Genomic DNA, 22,259 nt, shown 5'->3' with positions numbered 1-22,259 from the left:
TTCATTTTTTCCGTCCGTTCGTCTGTCTGTCTGTCCATCTGTCCGGTCTGTCCGGTCTGTCAAGAAAACCTATAGGGTACTTACTTCCCGTTGACCTAGAATCGTCTTATAGCACAAGTAAATTATCAAGTAATTTAAATTAGGTTGTATATAGTAAAAGTATAATATTAAGTAACTACTTATACAATTCATTAAGTTAACTTAGTTATTGAATTAGGCTAGCTGGTAATGATAGTTCAGACGCTCAATTCAGCTAAGTATTAAACAACATCCTATTTCCAATAGTCCTGTTCGATGGCCAAACTATATTCTCAATCCACGTGGCAAAGCTGGCCACCCTGGTATAAATGCTGGGGGTGTTGGGACGCGCGCAGCCGAAGCCAAACGACGTGACTCCCACTATCTGGTGTAGCTTCCATTTGATGAAAGGACTTGAGTGTCGTAGTGGGACCAGGGTCTGCAAGGGACCGCCTGAATCGCCCTGAAAGTGTTCAAAAGTTAAAGATGCTGTCAAGTAAAAAGACCTCTGGATGACATTAGAGCGGATGTGCCTGTGCATGAGTACATTGTTTGTATACCTAGATGTACTTCGACCGTCTAGCTTCATATCGATAAATCACCTGCTGCGCAAGTTCAAAGACGCCAGCTCTACTCATATCATCAATATGTTCCACTGCTAGTTGGCCAGAAATCTTCTCTGTTGTAGGAGACATTTGTACCGTTTTTATTTTACATTTTTCATTAAAAATTTCTTATACAAACTCAAAATTTAACATTGATATTTTTCCAAATTAATCTAGTTTGGATAATAGAAAAATTATATGCTTCTATCATGAAAAAATATATAAACAAGTATTAACAAAAGAGCAGGCACTCAGGCGTTACGCTTAACCTACAATTAGTGTTGACGCAACAGCTTAGCTAATGCCACAGGATACCACATCACTTGCACATTTGTCACATCTGACTCTATCATCCATGCTTATATCAGCTAAGGCTTACCCTACAAGTGTCGATGCGGCCAGCGGAGTCGCCGGCGCATAGTTGGTGCCACACAATGCCCCACCACTTGCGCTGACTCCGCTTCAACTGCAGCATCTCGTCGCAGTCATCTGACTCTATTATTCTTATATCAGCTTTTTGTAACTCCGGAGAAGAGGTGAGGCTTGCTGAAAAACAAATTCGCTGTAAACCGTGTCCTTCCAAATTTTGCCATAATGAATCTGTGATAAGATAGTGACTATATGCTTTTTATGGTGGAATAAAGAAAATCACACATTGAATACAATTATTCAAACTCTTTCTTTGGGCAATCGTGTAAAATGTGTTAACAACAGACGATTAACGTTAAATCATTCTGGTCTTTTGACCAGTGCTACCCATCTCCCATAATATTTGTACAACAGCTTACCCGTTTCAATGACTCCCCAACCGGTTACAGTTCCTTCCTCAGGGTTAGCAAACTGATTCCGTAAGCAGGCTGGGTGCACATTCCAACGGAACGACACCTCTTGTTCCAGTTCAACTAACGCTATGTCGTAGTACTGGCGGGGAGGTTTATACCGGTGGTGGCTTATAAATCTACGGATGTTCACGTCATATGCTGGCTCCCCTTTATCCTTTGAAAAATAAAATAGGTGATCGATGATCTATTGACATATTAACCGCTGCTCCTATAAACTTAACAGAAGCTACACGATCTCTACAGTAGAACAAGTCTGCCTCAGCGGCCACTGCTTCTGCGACAGATATGGGATGCCCGCTGCCACTTCAGCTAGCTGATTCGTTGAGCTATGTTAATTACTTTAGTTCTCCTACGCTACGGATTTCCACGGTATGGATTCCGTCCCTCAGAGATACCTACACCCAACATTAGCACACTCCACAACACACAGACGGACTTTGAGATTTTGATTTGAGGTGGACTGTCATAGTGTTCACGTTTCAGTTTCATACGTCATCACAGGTAACGGATACTTACAACGTCCATCCATAATATTCTTGCAGCCAAGTATCACGATCTTGAGTCCTAACTCGTTGAAAGTGACGACGGCGCAATGTGGGTCAACACGAATATCTCAATTATTATATATCAGACCGACTAGACTCTATTCAGACCGAGTATCAGTGTCCACGTTTCAGTTCCATACGTCATCACAGCAGTGGCGTAGACAGGGTTTAAAGCCAGGTAGTTAGGTAGGTAGGTACCATACTTACGGGCAAAACATACCTAAAGGATAATGAGTATTGAGCTATTTCAACTAGGGTAACTATTTCTTGGCTAAGCAGTGCCTTTACACCTCTCTGAGCTACACGCCACTGCATCACAGGTAGAACACACTGACTAAAGACTTAAACTGATACTCACAACGTCCATAATATTCTTGCAGCCAAGTCTCACGATCTTGGGTTCTAACTCGGTGACGGTCTTGTCGGTGCTCGGCACGCAGGAGCAATGTGCCGCGGTCAACACGAACCTCTCACTTATCAGAGAGCTGCCGCACTTGAAGATCCACGTCCCAACCTTTGCCTTCCAGCCAAGAGCGCCCTACGCACATGTAATGTATGTATGTATGTATATACTTTATTGCACCACAAAACACAAATGACAGTTTACAAAAAGAAAACTTAAAATATAGGTACAAAAAGGCGGTCTTATCATATATTATTATTATATATTCCTTGCCTTTCATGATTCTAGGTCAATGGGAAGTACCCTATAGGTTTTGATTCCCTTGACAGACAGACAGAAACGATAAGGGTTCCTTTTATTCTTTGGAGATACGGAAACCTAAAACGCAATTTAAAAAACTCCACTAGACTGTAACCTGGTAAACAAGTTCGTTATTTTTGTCACTTGATTCACGTATACATCTTTAATTTGAAAAAAAAAACTTTATAGCCAAAACCGATAAAACGATCACCGCCTAAGTAACCCAAATTATTTTTTTAGTAAACAAAAGTTTTACAAGCAAATTCTAGCCTTAACTCACCATATGTGGGTATTCCCCATAGGACACATCGCTTCCTCCTAAAATTGGTGTCCTGTCGGTTTCTTCTTTTTCACCTGAAATATATTGCAACTGAAATATATTACACGTACCTATATATCGTACAATTAATATTATTTTATCTATTGATTTATGAACGTCCTGTTGCCCGCAACTTTATCCAGTATGGGAATTTTGTCATTTTAAGATTTTCTGTTTTCCCGTGGGACAAAGATATTTTCCGTTTTAGTGACGTATATTTCAATAATAGTAATAAACTTACATTGTGTTCTTCTAATATCTTTTCCTTGTTCATATCTTATTCGCCAAACGTATTCAAGGCATTCTGAAAACATCCAAATTATATTCTAGTACAAAAAGTGCATCACATATTTCCTTTATAGCTTCTAAAAGTTTGAAATGTCTTACCTACTGTGTTGGCAGACTTCGGCCGCAATTACCACAGTGCTACTTAGCTTTTTGTATAGTCATGAGAACTAAACTCCGTTTGTATGGAAAGCGCTGAGGAACGAGGTAAATCTCGTGGGAACTCCTTTCCAGAATAAAAACCGGTTAAGTGCGAGTCGGATTTGCACACGAAGGGTTTTGTACCATCGTACAAGAAATAACACTTTTAATTTTTTTTTAATTTTTATGGCTGCCCTAATGAATTTTTACTATAGGTTGTTATAGTGGCAATAGAAATACACATTCTGTAAAAAATTTAACTCTCTACCTATTACGGTTCAGGAGCCCGCTGACAGAGAGACGGTCGGACGGATGGACAGCGGAGTCTTAGTAATAGGATCCCGTTGGCACCTTTCAGGTACGGAACCCTAAAAATCATCCTTTATCTGTCTTCAGGATCGGTTCAGCAGTTAAAGCTTGAAAAGATTAACTTTTCAAGTGTAAATTAAAAATTTATAACACCCCCGACAAGTGAAGGTTACAGTAACTAGAAAAGAGCCGATAACTTTCAAACGGCTGAACCGATTTCCTTGGATTATAGCTAAGAACACTCTCGATCAAGCCACCTTTTAAACCAAAAAAAACTAAATTAAAATCGGTTCATTAGTTTAGGAGCTACGATGCCACAGACAGATACACAGATACACACGTCAAACTTATAACACCCCTCTTTTTGGGTCAGGGGTTAAAAAGGTTACTAATTGTATTTTGACATGGATGTTGAAGTTATAACACAGAGGAAAATGTGGTTATACTAAGCCACGTAATATTTTGTACTTACTGACTTCGCTTATTCGACGTCTTCTTGCAGTAAAATCTGGCATTTCTATCGTCGCATTATCGCAGGGATCGTCCGGGAATGTGACGTAGACATTATTATAAATATGCTGTAAAGCCCAAATAATAATCATCTTCAGTACCTAATCATAATACTATAATAGGCAGTACAACATATTTTAAATTTTAATAAGTATAATTACTGTATTCTAAAATTTTGAAGAGCAAATTCGAATTGAGCCTTGATAGCCTAGTGGTTATAACCGCCGCCTCCTATTCAGGAGTTCAGGGGTCGGATCCCGAGTACTCTTTCTTTAATTTTTCGGAGTTATGTGCGTTTTAAGCAATTAAATATAATTTTTTTTTAACGAAGAAGAAGAAAACATCGTGAGGAAATCTGTTTGCCTGAAAGTTCTCCACAATTTTCTCAAACATGAAGTCTTCCATTTTACACTTGGCCAGCGTGGTAGACTATGCCCTTTTCATATTGAGAGGAAACCCGTGCTCTGTAGTGAGCCGGCGCTGGGTTGATACTTAATAATAATAATAATGATGATGATGATAAAAGCTTAGAATCTCGGAACTGATACTTACACCTTTATTATATTTTGCTAAACAGGCGCTCGAAATTAGATCTGTAAATTTTATACCAAAATTATCTGCATACTGTGTACCAATAAACTATTTTTTATTATTATTAAAAACAATACTCACTGACATAAACAAGCAAATTTAACCCCAACTCCATAATTATTATATTTATGTTTTAATTAAGATAAAAAGTTACTAATCAGTAGGTAATCACTATCATACATAGTTTTAAACAAGTCCGTTTGTCATTTGGAAACTGCTATGTCAAAAATTACCGTATAGAATTTTTTATTTACACTTTCACAATATAGACAGTGTCTATGTTGGAAAAATTAAAACAGGCGGTCATTTATTTTTATTTACTAAGAAATAAAACGGTCACTTTTTTCATATAGATAAACTTTCATCTTGATAAACAGGTATTATAATAACTTAAGTATAAACTGATAAAACAGAACACATAATTACACTATAAACAACGACTCAGGTCACATGGTGACATTATTACACGTCCATCAAATCATAGAACGCAATTAATTCTGTGCATAACATAATAGGTACTATTAATAATACGCACCAAAACAACACACATTTCAAGGAACATTAATCTACAATTTATTTTATTTACCTACTAGTTTACAACTTAAGTAAAATATGACAAGTTTTAATAGAACATAACTAGAGCATTTATTTTTCCCTGATTTTTCTCATCTCGACTTAACTTATTTTAAACTAGCTGATGCCCGCAGCTTCGCCCGCGTGGATTGGTCAGATCTCCTGCAGCATCAGGATTGAGGAATTGGAATCAAAATTTTTTATGAAACAATGTCGCAAAGTTCCTCTATCGATTAAAAAAAAAATTACGCAAATCGGTTCAGAAATCTCAGAGATTTCGGTGTACATAGGTAGAAAAACACAACTCCCTTTTTGAAAGTTGGTTAAAAAAGTAGCCTATGTTACACCCTGGTCAATCCTCTACTTGTCTGTGAAAATCCCGTCAAAATCGGTTCAGCCGTTCCAAAGATTAGCCTTTTCAAACAGACAGACAGACAGACAGACAGATAGACAAAAATTTTAAAAACGTGTGATTCAGTTATGGTATCGTTCAAATTACCATATGACCTTAATATGTGGTAGTTATTTCGAAATTACAGACAGACACTCCAATTTTATTTATTAGTATAGATTAGTATAGACAAAAGTCAATTTTAAAACAAATAATAAATAAAATAGTTAATCATTGTTACCGGCAGTGCAATGACTACTTTCTGCCCATTGAGGAGATCAGTAGTGAGTCAGCGATAAGTTGAGATGAAAATGAAGTAAGCCTCCGCTTTCATGTAGTCTTTGGAGTCGTTAGCTTCTTGTATCACATATTTAATAACGAAGTTTATAAAATGGTGAAAAGCTAAATAAAAATCTAATTGTTTAACCAAGTTTCGTCATCATCATCCTTATATTATTAGCCCAAGGACGTCCACTGTTGAACATAGGCCTTCCCACCACATCCAGTCCTCAACTCAGCTATCCTCAACCAGACACCTCCCGCCATCCTCTTAAAATCGTCAGTTCATTGTGCTGAAGGACGCCCCACTAGTTACTCGGTCTCCACTCAGGACTTTTCGGCTCGAGCGGCTGACCGAGTTTATATTCAACAAATCTTAATAAAGACACAATATAAGAAGAGATAGTAACAAACTTCCTTACTGTTATATATAGACTAGCGGATGCTCACAACTTCGACTGGGTAGATTTAGGTTTCCCGTTGGAACTCTTTGATTTTTCGGGATAAAAAGTAGCCCATGTCACTCTCTAAGTCTTCAACTATACCCATGCAAAAAATCCGTTGCTCCGTTGCTCCGTTGCGACGTGATTGAAGGACAAACCAACAAACAAACACACTTTCGCATTTAATATATGTTTAGTGATGTAGTTTAATAAGAAAAACAAAACACGCTCTATTATTTTTATTCAAGTTAAGACAAGGAAGGAAGGAACTGGCCCTTATCATACGGGCTCTCCTATATAGTTTAGGGGCTAGGACTTCATGAAAGTAAATATCCATTTCATTTAATTTCATCAGATATCAGGCCACACAATGCCCTCGATCCAGTCCACGAAGCTCGAGACCCTGGTGTAGACGCCGGGCAGGTTGGGGCGCGCGCATCCTATCCCGAACGACGTGACGCCGATCACGAAGTGCATGGAGCCCTCGCGAGAATACGGCAGATTTATTTTCACTTGCAAGGGCCCTCCTGAATCTCCCTGTACGAAACATAATTATGTTATTATATTGTGGAGACTCTTAATTTTAAGACGTCTATAGTATTACTAAGCGCTTGCAGCTGTCAAGCGGCAAGGTGTTTTCCTACTAGTAAATGACGCGTGAGAACATTGTGAGAAGTAATTTTTTAGGCATGAAATAATATTTTAAAATTTTAAATAACAATGCAATTTAGTTTTTCCAAATCTTTCTTAATTTTTTAGGAATAAAGAAATAATTATTTAGGGAAATAGTTCCGGTTCTAAGCTTTCCTTTAGAAATGAATTTTTAAAGTATATAAGTAGGCATAATGCCCTGGGTTCCTACCTGACAAGCATCCACACCTCCAGCCAACTTTCCGGCGCATATCTGATGCTCCTGTATCCCGCACCACTGCCGGTTGCACGACTGCTTCAGCAAATTGTTGCACAGCTCTGAGTCGATGATGTCCACCACCGCAGCTTGCAGTGTTGGGGATGTTAGCCTTCTTGCTGTATAACCAAAATTATACCAAAATAATATTCATCATCCTATCGCCGGCTCCCCTCAGAATGAGAAGGCTTGAATTACCAAGATTATTACGGTTAATACAGTACGATTGTGATTAGGAGTTTAGGGTTCATTAAATTGGGCGACATGTCGCAAGGCGGACTGCAAAACTATAATATGTTCATTAGACCGTCCGTCCGTCTCTTGTAGAAACTTTCACACGCCACGGTCTTGCACTGTCTGAATCCAGCGAACTCTCAGCGTCTCGTTTGATGTCAACTGTTTATGCGAGGTCTGCCAACACTGCGCTTTCTGGTGCGAGGTGTCCATTCTAGCGCCTTGGGACCTCAACGTCTATTGGTTTTTCGAACCTATTGGCACTTCGTGGCAGGTATTTTGTTTCGTACCGAAAAGAGCTGATTGATTTTTTTAAATAATGAACTAATTTTCGAGCAATTATTATTAGAAAATTTTATTCATACCAGTCTCGATAACACCCCATCCTGTCAAAGTAGCAGAAGTTCCTAGTTTGCTGGTATCAAACTCACTCCACAGACAAGCAGGCTGCACGTTGCTTGTAAAGAACCTTTCTTCTTCTAGTTCTATTAACGCTATATCGTAGTACTTCTTGGGCGCTTTGTATTTCGGGTGAACAATGATTTTCAGAATCTTCGCGTCTATCGGATTAAGACCGTTGGACCACTGCAAAGCGGAATTTGAAAACAAACTGAGATAAGATCTGATAAATACTATGAATATTAAAAGAGTGTAAAAGTACAACACTGCAAGTTTACTCAGAACTATATAGAAGTCCTTTACACAGATTTATAATTTGTTTTTGTTCCTAAAGAAATAAAATTATTATATGAGAAAATCAGTCTGCTATATTTAATATGTTTTCATACAAAAGATAATCACCATTTGATCTACTTTTACTGTAAAACTTCTCTCTGAACCAAAGAAATAGTCAGGGCAAAGAAGAGAACAGAGTAGCTTTTTAGACGCTTTGTCGATGCAAAAGCTGCCAGTAAAACATTTTTGCACTAGTTGCGCTTGGGCTACAGGATATCACATAAACAGCTCCTAAAGTAGTCTTTTACAGGAATTGTATTATAACGTTATGGAGCAAGGCAACACTTTCTTGGAGCTTCCTCGCGGCTTTCTCACGGCTTTTTCATCGAAAAAACTTTGCAAATGCCTCGAAAGAGATGTGTCACAGTGCTTGTGCTCGGGCTGCTGTTTTAACTCACGCGTTGTATGACACCGGTTGCTAAAAAGCTTACCGTATCTATAATGTTTTTGTCCCCAAGTCTAACGATTTCTGGATCGACGCTAACAATGTTGGTATCCAGCGGAGTGGCTTTGGAGCAGTGCGCCGCAGTCAGCAGGAACTTGGAGCTGATGAGGCTGGCTCCACACTTGAATACCCACGTGCCTGATACCGCTTTCCATCCAAGAGCGCCCTAAATATACAATTTAAAAATTTAAAAATTTACAACTGCAAACTCTTTCTGTGGATCTGTTACTTATATCTTAGTAGGTTTGTAATTTAGTTGTAAATATTTCTAACTTCTAATTTTATCATCATCATGATTCATCCCATCGCCGGCCCACTACTGGGATTTAGGCCACACTGGCTCAGTGACTTAGTAGGCCAGTAAGACTGGCTCAGGTAGACTTCACTAACCTTTGATAACATTATGCTCTCAAGTTTATATTTTTGATATAGTATGTGGTCTTGCAGGTTTCAAAAACGCTAGAGCCACTTCAGCTTTCGTTAGTACAGACTTAAGTTTCTTGTTCAAGATCAGGGAAATGTAGCACAAAAACTCGTGCAGAATTTTTCTTCTGCGTTTTGTCCGCGCCGATATGAGGGTGAATATGTCACATTGTAGCGGAATTCCGCGAGATATATCATTAGCCTTAAGTTTACCATATGCGGAAATTCTCCCGGCAATGCGTCCCTTCCACCTATGGCAAAGTGTGGCCTATTCGGTCCTTTCTGCTTAAGTTCGTATTCCAAGCCTGTAAAATAAAAATAAAAACAAATATTTTTAAAAACGCAAAAACGGAAAACATGCAATTAACGGCCGGGTACTATTGGAAGAACGAGGCGATTTTATACTGAAGTCATTTTAAAAGGAGGAGGTGTTAGCTACACTCAACGAGGACCGTAATAATGCCAGTTTTTAAAACCAATTTCCGAGCAAAATTTTGGGAGAAAAAGCAATTGCGGTCCCGCCATTGCTGGACGTCAAATCCACGAACAACAACTGCAAGTCAAATCCACGATCCTTTAATCATAACCTTCGATTGAGTTATAATATGCTTTTTTCAGGAGATACTTCTTATGGAGTAAGTACTTACATTCATTGTTTCTGTCGTTTTGATCGTCTCTATTTTTTCTCTCCCAGATGTATTCAAAACATTCTGGAAAATAAATGACAGATTAGTTAATACTTTAACAGTCTCTGTTCTTAGTTAACCATAACATAACATTTATTTTCGATACCTTCCCTGACGGTTTAAAGCTTACAAGCCGAATATACGAAGTTTTTGTAATTGAGATTAACCGTTTCCACGCATTCAAGTCGAACCCCATCATCATCAGCATCCACCCATTGCCGACCTACTACAGAGCACGGATCTCCTTAAGAAAGAGAAAGGCTAGACCTCACACACTTTTGAGATCATTGTGGAGAACCCTCAGACATACAAGTTTCCTCCGATGTTTATCGTTAAGGCAAGTGATATTTAATTTCTTAAAACTCCATAACACCGAAAAGTCAGAGGTTATTACCCGCAACCGAATTATGACAAAGGCGCATTGTCAACGAAAAGACTCAGGCTTAGATCTATAGAGCTACTTTAATTTTGCTCAGACTTGCGTTTCAGTTAAAAAGAGACAGATTTATGTCTATCTCGTCTTAAACAGTATCTTGAGCAAAATCAAAATACACTGCAGGTATAGATTTTAGTCTAAGAAAGTGAATAGGCCTGCTGATGAGCTACTAACTTATTTGGCTTATCCTGCGGCCTGGTGACCTAAAATCTGGCTTTGGCGGGTCATAGGGGTCGCACGGATTGTGACTGCTCTTAGTAGCAGGTTCCACTGTCGTATGCTCAGACCCAAGGCTCGACTTATTCTGTTAAATAAAGGAGGTTCATGAGACGACCCACAAATTGAAAAAGAGCTGTAAGAGACGTAGGCATAGGTTGACGCTAACTATACGGATTTCTACGAAAGGCTCTGTTACTAAATTCAACTTTTTATACAAAAAAATGCGCTTCTTATGTCTCTTGCAACAGACAAACTAACAAGGAATAACAATCTTGATTTCTATAATCCGTAGAGCATACGCTATGCACAGCTCGCCCTCCCACTACTACACATGCAGGAAAAGCAAGCAACCAAGCGAGCGATATCACCACCACCACGTAACATCCTACAAACCCTCTTTCACTCCTACCGAGTATTTAAGGATAATTTTACTGAGAAAGAACTATACTAAGAGTAATTAAGTAGGTATAACAATTTTATGATAATTAGCATTGATTTTTTTTAGAATAAAGCCACCCCTATGTTTATTATGAGATAATTAGGTACAGGTAATAGAGAAAAGATTTAGGCACTTACTTTAGGTTTTTCTTCCCCCCAAACCCACGGTTTTTCTTGCTGAAAAGAATAATGTTTTATACTCAATAAACAAATAATTTATGTATACCTAGTATCACTACATTTTTAGTCAAGTACAAAAATGAGCCCAATGCACTCGGCGAACGTGAACGGGAAACTTGGCCTACTTGTGCCGAGGGTGGCCAGCGTAGCAGGCTTTCTAATTTTTGTGGGCTTTCATACAAATAACAAATTGATATTAATAATCGTATTATGTGTTTACAATATAAACACATAACCTAAGAAACCAGACGGCTCCAAAACTAGTCGGACATACGCCGGCAAACCAGGTAAAGAGAAGAACTCTAAAAATAACTTGATGTTTATACATACCCGTTTTATTCGTGACGATATATTTAACTGCACGGTAGCTTCTGTTTGTATGTTTAATACTGCAAATAAAAATATTTATTAAACTTTATACCTATCCGCGAAACCGTGACCGAATTGATTGACACCTCATTCATCAATATCGACTCAGTAGTTTAGGCGCTACGGTGGACACACAAAAATAAAAACCTACATACATACATACATAGACTGCTAAAATAGTAACCCTTCCTTTTGGCTTTGCCGTAGTCGGGTAATAAACAAATACAGTTTTCACTTTCACTCATATAAAATAGCACTACATTACCTAGTGTAAATAACAAAACACATAATATCCTTTTATGCGACATTCTTGAAACTTTTGCACTTTGTGTAAAGTTCAATACGAGAACATTATAAATATCTAGACCGGAATATTTCTATATTCTAGTGAGACTCGTTGAAGACCATGTCAAGGATCTGAGGAGCTGTGAGAGACTAATAACAATTTCGCATATACTGACTGATTTTTGTTTGTTAAAGCTGATTCACACTAAGCTTTTTTTAAACGCATGTACAAATTCTAATTTCTATTATAGGTTATTACGTAATTAGCTTTTTTTCGCTAGCCGTAGCCGCGGGTCATGTCGCAGAGTTTGAAGATAAAAGAAGGATTGCTCTGGATGTATATCGCGACCAACTTAAAACTTAACCACCATTCAATAAGAGTTACAATAGGTATAAGGTCATGCCGCTATTTGGTTAAGCATTCCAGTATAATGCCATGTAGAAACCGTTAAAAGATGAATATACTACTGCCAGATTAACAGAGCATTCTTCTATGTTATAGATAACTTCTTATACTTATCACCAAGTGAGATTGCAGTGAATTGGTAACGTATATTGGAAATTTAAAAAATGTAAGGAATTCACTGGTTCTAATCCGGCCGTAAGCCGGGCACTTAGGCTCTGTTGGGTAATATTTTAAAATTTTATCAGATGCTCGGTATTCTATGATATTAGTAGATTTGTTTATTGAAATACATAGTCTAATTGAGTTGTCATTTTAACTGTCATTTGTCTAAGGGAGTTGGCTAACTAACGGCTTGTGGCCATTTCGCTGGTATATAATATGCACGCGTCAGAACGCTCAGTCTGTTATAGGCGTATAAGAAAACCAGTTCCGCATACATTGCGTGACGTGTGATGAATTACTGCTCGCCTTGCCTTGAGATGGGAACTCCCGACATAGAAAATTACCGCGCTTGAATGCTCATGATCAACTTGTCAATAATTCATTATTTATTTATGCAAATGACATACACTGCACAAAATGAATCACTATTACACAATGATATCTTATCACACTAATATTATAAAGGCGAAAGTTTGTATGTGTGTGTGTGTGTGTGTGTATGTTTGTTACTCCTTCACGCAAAAACTACTAGACGGATTTGGCTGAAATTTGGAATGGAGATAGATAATATCCTGGATTAGCACATAGGTTACTTTTTATCCCGGAAAATCAAAGAGTTCCCACGGGATTTCGAAAAACCTAAAACCACGCGGGCGAAGTCGCGGGCATCGGCTAGTGTAGTATATTAGCTTTGATATGTAATGATAAAATATATTAATAATTACTGATGCCCGCGACTTCGTCCACGTGGATTTAGGTATTTAAAATCCCGTGCGAACTCTTTGATCCGGAATAAAAAGCAGCCTATGTCACTCTCCAGGTATACGAGTATAACTATATAGTATATAGTATATACCCATGCAAAAAATCACATCGATCCGTTGATCCGTTGCGGCATGGTAGAAAGATAAACTAACAAGCCAACAAACAAACATACTTTCGCATTTATTGAATGGGTAGGTTTTGTAATAGTCTAAGATTTTAAGCAATTAAATATCACTTGCTTAAACGGCGAAGGAAAACATCGCATGGTGAGGAAACCTGCATGCTTGAGAGTTCTCAATAATGTTCTGAAAGATGTGTGAAGACTGATAAATCCACACTGAGCCAGTGTGACAAACTAGGGCCTAAACCCTTCTCATTCTGAGAATAAGTAGGCTTTAAGCCCTCAGTCAGCTCAGTAGTGGGCTGGCAATGGGTTAATCACGATGATGATGATTAGTGATGATGATGATGAGTGATGGGTAGTGATAATAAGGTTGGTGATTAATAGTTTAACAGAGTTTAAAAAATCAAAGTAAAGTAGGTAGATGACTTCAAAATAAGAAAACAAAATATATTTAATGTTTTTATTGACATCACATAAGAGTTTTTTTTATAAAATAAACTTAAATCTCAATTAAAACTAAAAATATTTAAAAAAATTAATTCAAAACCCAAAATGATTTAAATTAAATCTAAAACCTCATCGAGACCACCGCAGCGAGGTATTTTACCCAAGATGCTGACAGCATTACCCCTTTGGATGGCCAAACTAATTCTTTGCCCAAGGTAGCTGCCAGCTCTAGGGTCCCCGGTTGACTCGATAACCCTTTTCGAAATTTCCTCAAAAAGAGCTCGAGCCCCCGGGCCCCATGGCCCCAAGGTCTCCACGCCAAAAGGTACAAATATGAAGCTCTCATCGTTTTCATATTTGCGCCTCTTGGGCCGTTCGGCGCTGGTGGCCGCTGCACTCGCCACAGAGGAGGTCGCCTGAATGTGGAATGCGGCTAAAGTGTCTGCACCATGTCTGCACACGTTGCATCCCAAACAACGACCTGCCCGTCTTCCAAAGAACAACGAATTTACTTGAACTAATTTAGCTATCAGGCCATACAATGCCCTCGATCCAGTCCACGAAGCTCGAGACCCTGGTGTAGACGCCGGGCAGGTTGGGGCGCGCGCATCCTATCCCGAACGACGTGACGCCGATCACGAAGTGCATGGAGCCCTCGCGAGAATACGGCAGGTTTATTTTCACTTGCAAAGGCCCTCCTGAATCTCCCTGTATGAAACATAATTATGTTATTATATTGTGGAGTTTTTTAATTTTAAGTTGTCTATCATACTAAATACTTAGCGCTTGTAGCTGTCATGCGGCAAGGTTACGCATTTTTTCCTACTAGTTATGATATTTTAATCCAAATTTTAATATTTTAATTTCCATAAAGCTCAACAGGTGGCGCTGCATTAAGTAATATCGCAGTATATTTTCTCTTTTAATGGGATGTATTTATTAAGCGATAGACATAGTTTGTAATTATGGTTCCTTGTTGGTTGGATTTGTTCTCGATTATAATTTTTGAATTTCACACGCTTTCGTGTGAAAGAAACATATACTTACTTAATACTTATTTAAATATATTATACTTAGTACACGTGAGTATAGGTTTTTAAAAATTCCATAGAAAATCTTTTCGGGATATACAGTTAAGTAGAATATGCGCTAAGTTAAGGAAGGTAGGTACGAGTATATTACGAGCTACTTTCATTCCTTTCAGTCAAATCTATACTTCTATAGGTACTAATAAATAAAATTGGAGTGTCTGTCTGTAATTTCGAAATAGCTACCTCATACTAAGCTCATAGGGTTATTTGAACGATACCATAACTGAATCACACATTTTTAAAAATTTTGTCTGTCTGTCTGTCTGTCTGTCTGTTTGAAAAGGCTAATCTTTGGAACGGCTGAACTGATTTTGACGGGATTTTCACATACAAGTAGATTGACCAGGGCGTAACATAGGCTACTTTTTAACCGACTTTCAAAAAGGGAGTTGTGTTTTTTTACCTATGTACACCGAAAACTCCGAGATTTCTGAACCGATTTGCGTAATTTTTTTTTTAATCGATAGAAGAGCTTTGCGACATTGTTTCATAAAAAAATTGGATTCTAACTCCTCAATCCTAATGCTGCAGGGGACCTGACCACCAAACTGATGGGATTTAGAAACTGTCGGTTATAAATTGATGATTGATATTAAAGGTATCTATACCAAGTAAAGACTTTGTCGTTGACCTCGAGGACCCAACTCCTCAACCGTGATGCTGTAAGGAATTGCATTCCTAAATCCTGGTGATCCCTCGGGATTTTTAAAAGATCATCCATTTAAATGTTTTTACGTGGTAGAGAAAACACGTTGTATCCCGGGGACGGGCTATTACGAATAGGCTACTTTTGTCCTGGGAAATCAATATAGTTCCCACGGGATTTGTTCGCCCTGACTAAGCAACCAATCAACTTGATTTTTAGCATATAGATACTTGAAAGGACGCAGAGTAACATAGGCTACTTTTTATCCAGGCAAATCAAAGAGTTCCTACGGGATTTTTTAAAATCTAAATCCACGCGTACGAAGTCGCGGGCATATCGCGGTCTAGTTGTAAAATGATTGAGTGAGAGACATCCTTTTCACATTTTATGATATTAGTAGACAATAAATCGCGGCTTCCTCCGCGTGGATTTAGTTTTTAAAATCCCGTGCGAGCGGTGGGACCTCTTTGATTTTCTAGGATAAAAATGAAATTTTATCCTTTGCCCGTCTCCAGTGTGCAAGCTATACCTGTATCAAATATATCATGGCCGCGACTTCAAATCGTAGATTATGACTTTTTTAGAATCTCGTGGGAACTCTTTGATTTTCTGGAGCAAAAAGTAGTCTATGATCTTCCCTGGGATACAAGCTATTTCTACCAAATTTCGTCAAAAACGGTTAAAAAAGTATATTAGCCCTGGATTCCTACTTCTTACCTAACAAGCATCCACACCTCCAGCCAACTTCCCAGCGAATATCTGATGCCACTGTATCCCGCACCACTGCCGGTTGCACGACTGCTTCAGCAAATTGTTGCACAGTTTTGAATATGGAGGCATAATATGTAGTATCTAGGCCCTGGGTTCCTACCTGACAAGCATCCACACCTCCAGCCAACTTCCCAGCGAATATCTGATGCTCCTGTATCCCGCACCACTGCCGGTTGCACGACTGCTTCAGCAAATTGTTGCACAGTTTTGAATATGGAGGCATAATATGTAGTATCTAGGCCCTGGGTTCCTACCTGACAAGCATCCACACCTCCAGCCAACTTCCCAGCGAATATCTGATGCTCCTGTATCCCGCACCACTGCCGGTTGCACGACTGCTTCAGCAAATTGTTGCACAGTTTTGAATATGGAGGCATAATATGTAGTATCTAGACCCTGGGTTCCTACCTGACAAGCATCCACACCTCCAGCCAACTTCCCAGCGCATATCTGATGCTCCTGTATCCCGCACCACTGCCAGTTGCACGACTGCTTCAGCAAATTGTTGCACAGTTTTGAATATGGAGGCATAATATGTAGTATCTAGACCCTGGGTTCCTACCTGACAAGCATCCACACCTCCAGCCAACTTCCCAGCGCATATCTGATGCTCCTGTATCCCGCACCACTGCCGGTTGCACGACTGCTTCAGCAAATTGTTGCACAGCTCTGAGTCGATGATGTCCACCACCGCAGCTTGCAGTGTTGGGGATGTTAGTCTTCTTGCTGTTTAACAGACCAAAGAAAAATCATCATCATCAACCAATCGCATATGGTACATTCTTTACTTATTTTTTTATCTAGAATATAAAGATTTGGCAAGTATTTTCTCTCTTTAAGAGTCAGAACAGTTATTTACCAGTCTCGATAACGCCCCATCCTGTCAAAGTAGCAGAAGTTCCAAGTTTGCTGGTATCAAACTCGCTCCACAGGCAAGCAGGCTGCACGTTGCTTGTAAAGAACCTTTCTTCCTCTAGTTCTATTATCGCTATATCATAGTATTTCTTGGGCGCTTTGTATTCTGGGTGCACGATGATTCGCAGAATTTTTGCATCTATCGGATTAAGGCCACGGGACCACTGCAATTAAAAATTAAAAGAATTGGAAAAGGGCGAAAAATGGTGACCCAAGTTCTTCATTCATATTATTTGCAATCGTCTTTCCGTTGTCATCAAAATACGGCGATTGGTGTCTTTGCCTACAGGCACTATCCTCTACAAATTTATGCTGGTCTTGCAGTTACCGACCTATTTTTGAAGCAATTTTACATGGATGCAACATTATTTTCGCCACTTTGGCGCTGTGATAGCAGTGAGCGTCACGTGAACGTACTCGAAACCACGGATGTACCATAATTATTTTATTAGTACTTAAAACTTATTTGCTCGGAACAACATAGTATCAATTCGAGGACCATTAATTGACACAAAAACGATTTTAATTCCCGGTACCTACGTTCGGTTCGAATCGGCACAAAAAATAACTGTCATTTTGTATGGCACACCAGTTCCAACGTACTTTTATATTAAAATGGTATTAATGGTAAATTAAAAAAGCTTACCGTATCTATAATATTCTTGTCCCCAAGTCTAACGATTTCTGGATCTACGCTAACAATGTTGGTATCCAGCGGAGTGGCTTTGGAGCAGTGCGCCGCAGTCAGCAGGAACTTGGAGCTGATGAGGCTGGCTCCACACTTGAATACCCACGTGCCTGCTACCGCTCTCCATCCAAGAGCGCCCTTAGTAAACAGGTATAAAATCCGCATTCAAATTGGTCAAGCCAGAAGCGACAAAATCGAAGACATATTAATTATATCTCTAAATATTTACCATATGGGGGAATTCTCCTGGCAGAGCGTTTCTTCCACCTATAGTAAACTGAACTTTACGAAATCCTGTATTTCTCAGGTGTTCCATGCCTGTAAAAAACATTTTTTTAATGTTTTTTTATGCGTTTAAATTGCAAACGCACTGTAAAATGCAGTTGATGGACTTAATATAAGCCTTAACTTAAATATAAGACTTAATAATAATAATAATAAATGTAAGCCCAAACTAAAACTCTGACTCAATAAATATTTTTTGCAGTTAACGGTAGGTAATATGCACTTACATTCCTTGCTCCTGTCGTTTTGATCGTCTCTATTTTTTCTCTCCCAGATGTATTCTAAACATTCTGGAATATAAATGACGATTAGAATACCTTATTATATCATTAGCCACTGAGATATGGAACTATACCCTATTGGTAAACTACCTACTAACTTGTTTGGCTTATCCTACGGCCTGGTGACCTAAAATCTGGCTTCGGCGGGTCATAGGGGTCGCACGGGTTGTGTCTGTTCTTAGTAGTAGGTCTCACTGTCGTATGCCCAGACCCAAGGCCGCTTTTATTCTGTGAATTATAAGGGTGATCAGTGAGATGACCCACAAATTGAACAAGACATAAGAGTTAAGAGGGCTCTCTCCGTCACTCATTTCATACAAACATAGTTCCAATTTCATTTGAATATTAAGCAACCAAAGTCCATGAAATTTTGCAGACATATTTTAGAAACTAATATCTATGTCTGTGGTTTTCCAGATTTCTGTTAAAATATTCGGTTTCAAAGTTACGCGGTTTTAAAAAAATTCATACAAATCTTTGAGTCCCTGTAATTTTAAAACTACATATTTTTAGAAAAATCTAAAACACCACAGACACAGATATTAGTTTCTAGAATATGTCTGCAAAATTTCATGGACTTTGGTTGCTTAATATTCAAATGAAATTGGAACTACGATTGTATGAAACGAGTGACGGAGAGAGCCCTGTTAATGTGCATAGTATCTGAACAGCGTTAGGCACTTACTGTTTTCACTTCACCCCAAATCCATGGTTTTTCTTGCTGAAAAATTACAATATAGTTTTGTGTTATTTATTAAAAGCGGTAATAGTCTAGTGGTGAAAAGTAACTTAATAGTTGATTAGATACATACCCGTTTCATTCGCGACGATATATTTAACTGTGAATGTGGTTCTGTCTGTATGTTTGTGACTGCAAATAAAAATATTTATTTAAAGAATGAATCCGCAAAATTGCGGATTTATTCTAAATCGGAGAATTAGTGAGGTTTTTTCAAGTGAAAATCCCACTTCTGATGTAAGAAGGCCGTTGACTATCAGGAAGTACCTACTTTGTACTTTTAGTTGCCAACTTATATTGCGAAAGGAAAATCACACTAATATTATAAAGGAGAAAGTTTGTATGTGTGTGTGTGTGTGTGTGTGTGTATGTGTGTGTGTGTGTGTGTGTGTGTGTGTGTGTGTGTGTGTGTGTGTGTGTGTGTGTATGTTTGTTACTCTTTCACGCAAAAACTACTGGACGGATTGGGCTGAAATTTAGAATGGAGATAGGTTATACCCTGGATTAGCACATAGGCTACTTTTTATCCCGGAAAATTAAAGAGTTCCCACGGGAATTTAAAAAACCTACATCCACGCGAACGAAGTCGCGGGTTTCAGCTAGTATAGTATATGATCTACTAGCCGATGCCCGCGACTTCGTCCACGTGGATTTAGGTTTTTCGAAATCCCGTGGGAACTCTTTGATTTTCCGGGATAAAAGTAGCCTATGTGCTAATCCAGGATATTATCTATCTCCATTCCGAATTTCAGTCAAATCCGTCCAGTGGTTTTTGCGTGAAGGAGTAACAAACATACACACACACACACACACATACAAACTTTCGCCTTTATAATATTATAGTGTAATGTGATATTTACCTATAACTACTCGTAATGAGCCTATATGAGCTACCTATTCAAAGCGTGTACCTACCTAAAGTCTAATTATATTAACTATTATTAATAATTATATTCTTTTCAATACCCAGTACTTGCCTGAGCAGCAAGAAGTTATAGATATAGACTTATAAGTATGGCCTATCTTATTTACAAATGCTTGCAATATGGTTGTTTTATTATTATTTGTATTCACTTGTATTTAATATCAGTTCGCGACTTTATGTAAAGAGTAGTTTCTGATAACGGTCTTCTTACAATCTTATGTGTACTCGTACGCATATACAGGGTGTTTGGTAATTAGTATATAAAGACGACACGTACCCTTGCTACTTTGATCTGATAAATACAATGCTGAAGTAAAATGACGAAATAAAATTATAAAAATTTCCATACAAAATTTTAATTTTTTTTATGTCCGAGTTTTCATGGCCCTAGCGTGGCTTAACTCACTGAGATCGTTGGCCTCGGCCTGTCTAAAGATGGCCAACAATCTCAGTGAGTTAGGGCACGTTAGGATCATGAAAACTTTGACATAATTTTTTTTGTTAAATTTTGTATGGAAATTTTTATAGTTTTGTTTCGTCATTCTACTTCAGCATTGTATTTATGAGATCAAAGTAGCATGGGTACGTGTCGTCTTTATATACTAATTACCAAACACCCTGTATATTATTTAACATTAATAAAATAGATATTTTTACTAGTGATTATACGATTTCCATTTAGAGGTTATCATATCCCTCCAGGTTCCTTCCCTCTTTTATCATAAACACCATAATCACTTGAGTAACATTCAATGAAATCGCAGTCAAGGACTTAAAATTTTAAAACTAGTAAGCATAAAAAATATATGGTATGATTCGATGCCGGGTAGAAACTAGAAACTGATAAGGGAAACAGATAAGAAACTCTTAATTTCTAAGTTCATCCGTATTATTTTAGGTCAACGTTAAGTAGGTACCCTATAGGTTTTCTTGACAGAGACGACAGACGGACAGACAGATAGACAGACAGACAACAAAGTGATTCTATAAGGATTCTGTTTTTCTTTTTGGATTACGGTACCCTAAAAACAATATTCTTTAAACTCATAATATTATAAAATAACACTAAATTACCTAAGATAAATAACAAAACACATAATATCCTTTTAAACCACATCCTTTGAACTTTGCACTTATGTAAACTTCAATTCGAGAACGTTATAAATAAACCGGAATACTTTTGCGAAAGCCGGTTCTAGTGAGATTTGTTGAAAACCATGTCAGGCATCTGAGGAGCTGTGAGAGACTAGTAACAATTTCACAAACACTGACTGATTTTTGTTTGTTAAGACTGATCCATATAAAGCGTTTTTTAAACGCATGTAAAATTTTAACTTATACAGGAATAAAAAATATATTTAAGACAATTTTTATTTGGAATGGAATCACAAATTCACGGTCTTCGGATTTCTTCCTTTACCTACTTATGCTACAAGACCTACCTACCTGCCAAATTTCATGATTCTAGGTCAACGGAAAGTAACCTATAGGTTTTCTTGATATACACGACAGACGGACAGACGGACAGACAGATAATTAGACAGACAACAAAGTGATCCGATAAGGGTTCCGTTTTCCTTTTAAGGTACGGAACCCTAAAAATTAAAAAGTGGTTTTTTGTACGATGATACGGAACCGTTCACGTTCGTGTGCGAGTCCGACTTTGACCGATTTTTTAGATATACATATTTCTTATACGAGCGATGTACACGCACGTCAAAATGCTCCGTCTGTTACAAGCGTGTAAAACAACCAGTCCGCAAATTAAGTACTTACCTACTGTAAAATTTATGTGACTTGTGATAAACTGTTCACCTTTCCTTGAGATGGGAACTCCCAAACGCACGCAGAAAATCAACACACTTGAATGAGCATGATCAACCAGTTAATCATTACCTACCCCTATTATCACTACCCATATTATAAATGCGAAAGTGTGTTTGTTTGTTGGTTTGTTGGTTTGTCCTTCAATCACGCTGCAATGGAACAACGGGTCGGCCTGATTGTTTGCATGGATATACTCGTAGTTCAAGACTTGGAGAGTGACATAGGTGGTTTTTAAATACCTTCATCCACGCAGACGAAGTCGCGGGCATCAGCTAG

General features: G+C 38.3%; 2 protein-coding genes across 6 annotated transcripts in view; both read right to left on the bottom strand.

The window, feature by feature from the left end:
- LOC123874318 (trypsin-1-like) overlaps positions 1-21,423 on the bottom strand; it is a 40,266-nt gene extending 18,843 nt beyond the window's left edge. Inside the window, exons 1-15 of one of the 4 annotated variants that reach the window (XM_045919573.1) lie at positions 21,231-21,423; positions 19,305-19,363; positions 19,178-19,213; positions 18,591-18,720; positions 18,439-18,501; positions 11,588-11,646; positions 11,216-11,254; positions 10,595-10,724; positions 9,946-10,008; positions 9,512-9,603; positions 8,862-9,041; positions 8,061-8,280; positions 7,417-7,580; positions 6,910-7,091; positions 133-143 (exon numbers count right to left, since the gene is read on the bottom strand). In XM_045919573.1, coding sequence (XP_045775529.1) covers positions 140-143; positions 6,910-7,091; positions 7,417-7,580; positions 8,061-8,280; positions 8,862-9,041; positions 9,512-9,603; positions 9,946-10,008; positions 10,595-10,724; positions 11,216-11,254; positions 11,588-11,646; positions 18,439-18,501; positions 18,591-18,720; positions 19,178-19,213; positions 19,305-19,363; positions 21,231-21,273 — 1,464 coding nt within the window. In that variant the 5' untranslated portion in view covers positions 21,274-21,423 and the 3' untranslated portion in view covers positions 133-139. Of the gene's footprint in view, positions 1-132; positions 144-6,778; positions 7,092-7,416; positions 7,581-8,060; positions 8,281-8,861; positions 9,042-9,511; positions 9,604-9,945; positions 10,009-10,594; positions 10,725-11,215; positions 11,255-11,587; positions 11,647-11,891; positions 12,097-13,920; positions 14,524-16,885; positions 17,050-17,182; positions 17,403-17,884; positions 18,065-18,155; positions 18,245-18,438; positions 18,502-18,590; positions 18,721-19,177; positions 19,214-19,304; positions 19,364-21,230 lie in introns of those variants that run through there. The other 3 variants (XM_045919575.1, XM_045919574.1, XM_045919576.1) reach the window with 3 other exon arrangements.
- On the bottom strand, positions 252-5,431 carry LOC123874326 (serine protease Hayan-like). 2 transcript variants are annotated; one of them, XM_045919595.1, is made up of 9 exons: positions 4,950-5,431; positions 4,830-4,870; positions 4,240-4,345; positions 3,274-3,336; positions 2,994-3,067; positions 2,369-2,548; positions 1,412-1,619; positions 1,003-1,169; positions 252-481 (listed from the first exon to the last, which is right to left on the bottom strand). In XM_045919595.1, exons 1-9 carry the CDS (start codon positions 4,981-4,983, stop codon positions 254-256), a joined length of 1,101 nt encoding a protein of 366 aa, XP_045775551.1. In that variant the 5' UTR covers positions 4,984-5,431; the 3' UTR covers positions 252-253. The 2 variants fall into 2 exon arrangements, with proteins under 2 accessions (XP_045775551.1, XP_045775552.1); XM_045919596.1 differs by having other exon boundaries at positions 4,954-5,429.
- Positions 21,424-22,259: the final 836 nt, after the last annotated feature.

This window comes from Maniola jurtina, chromosome 18 (assembly GCF_905333055.1).
Source record: "Maniola jurtina chromosome 18, ilManJurt1.1, whole genome shotgun sequence".
Classification (NCBI taxonomy): domain Eukaryota; kingdom Metazoa; phylum Arthropoda; class Insecta; order Lepidoptera; family Nymphalidae; genus Maniola; species Maniola jurtina.
Note: the sequence above shows the minus strand (reverse complement) of the source record. Positions and strands in the feature narration are given on the sequence as shown.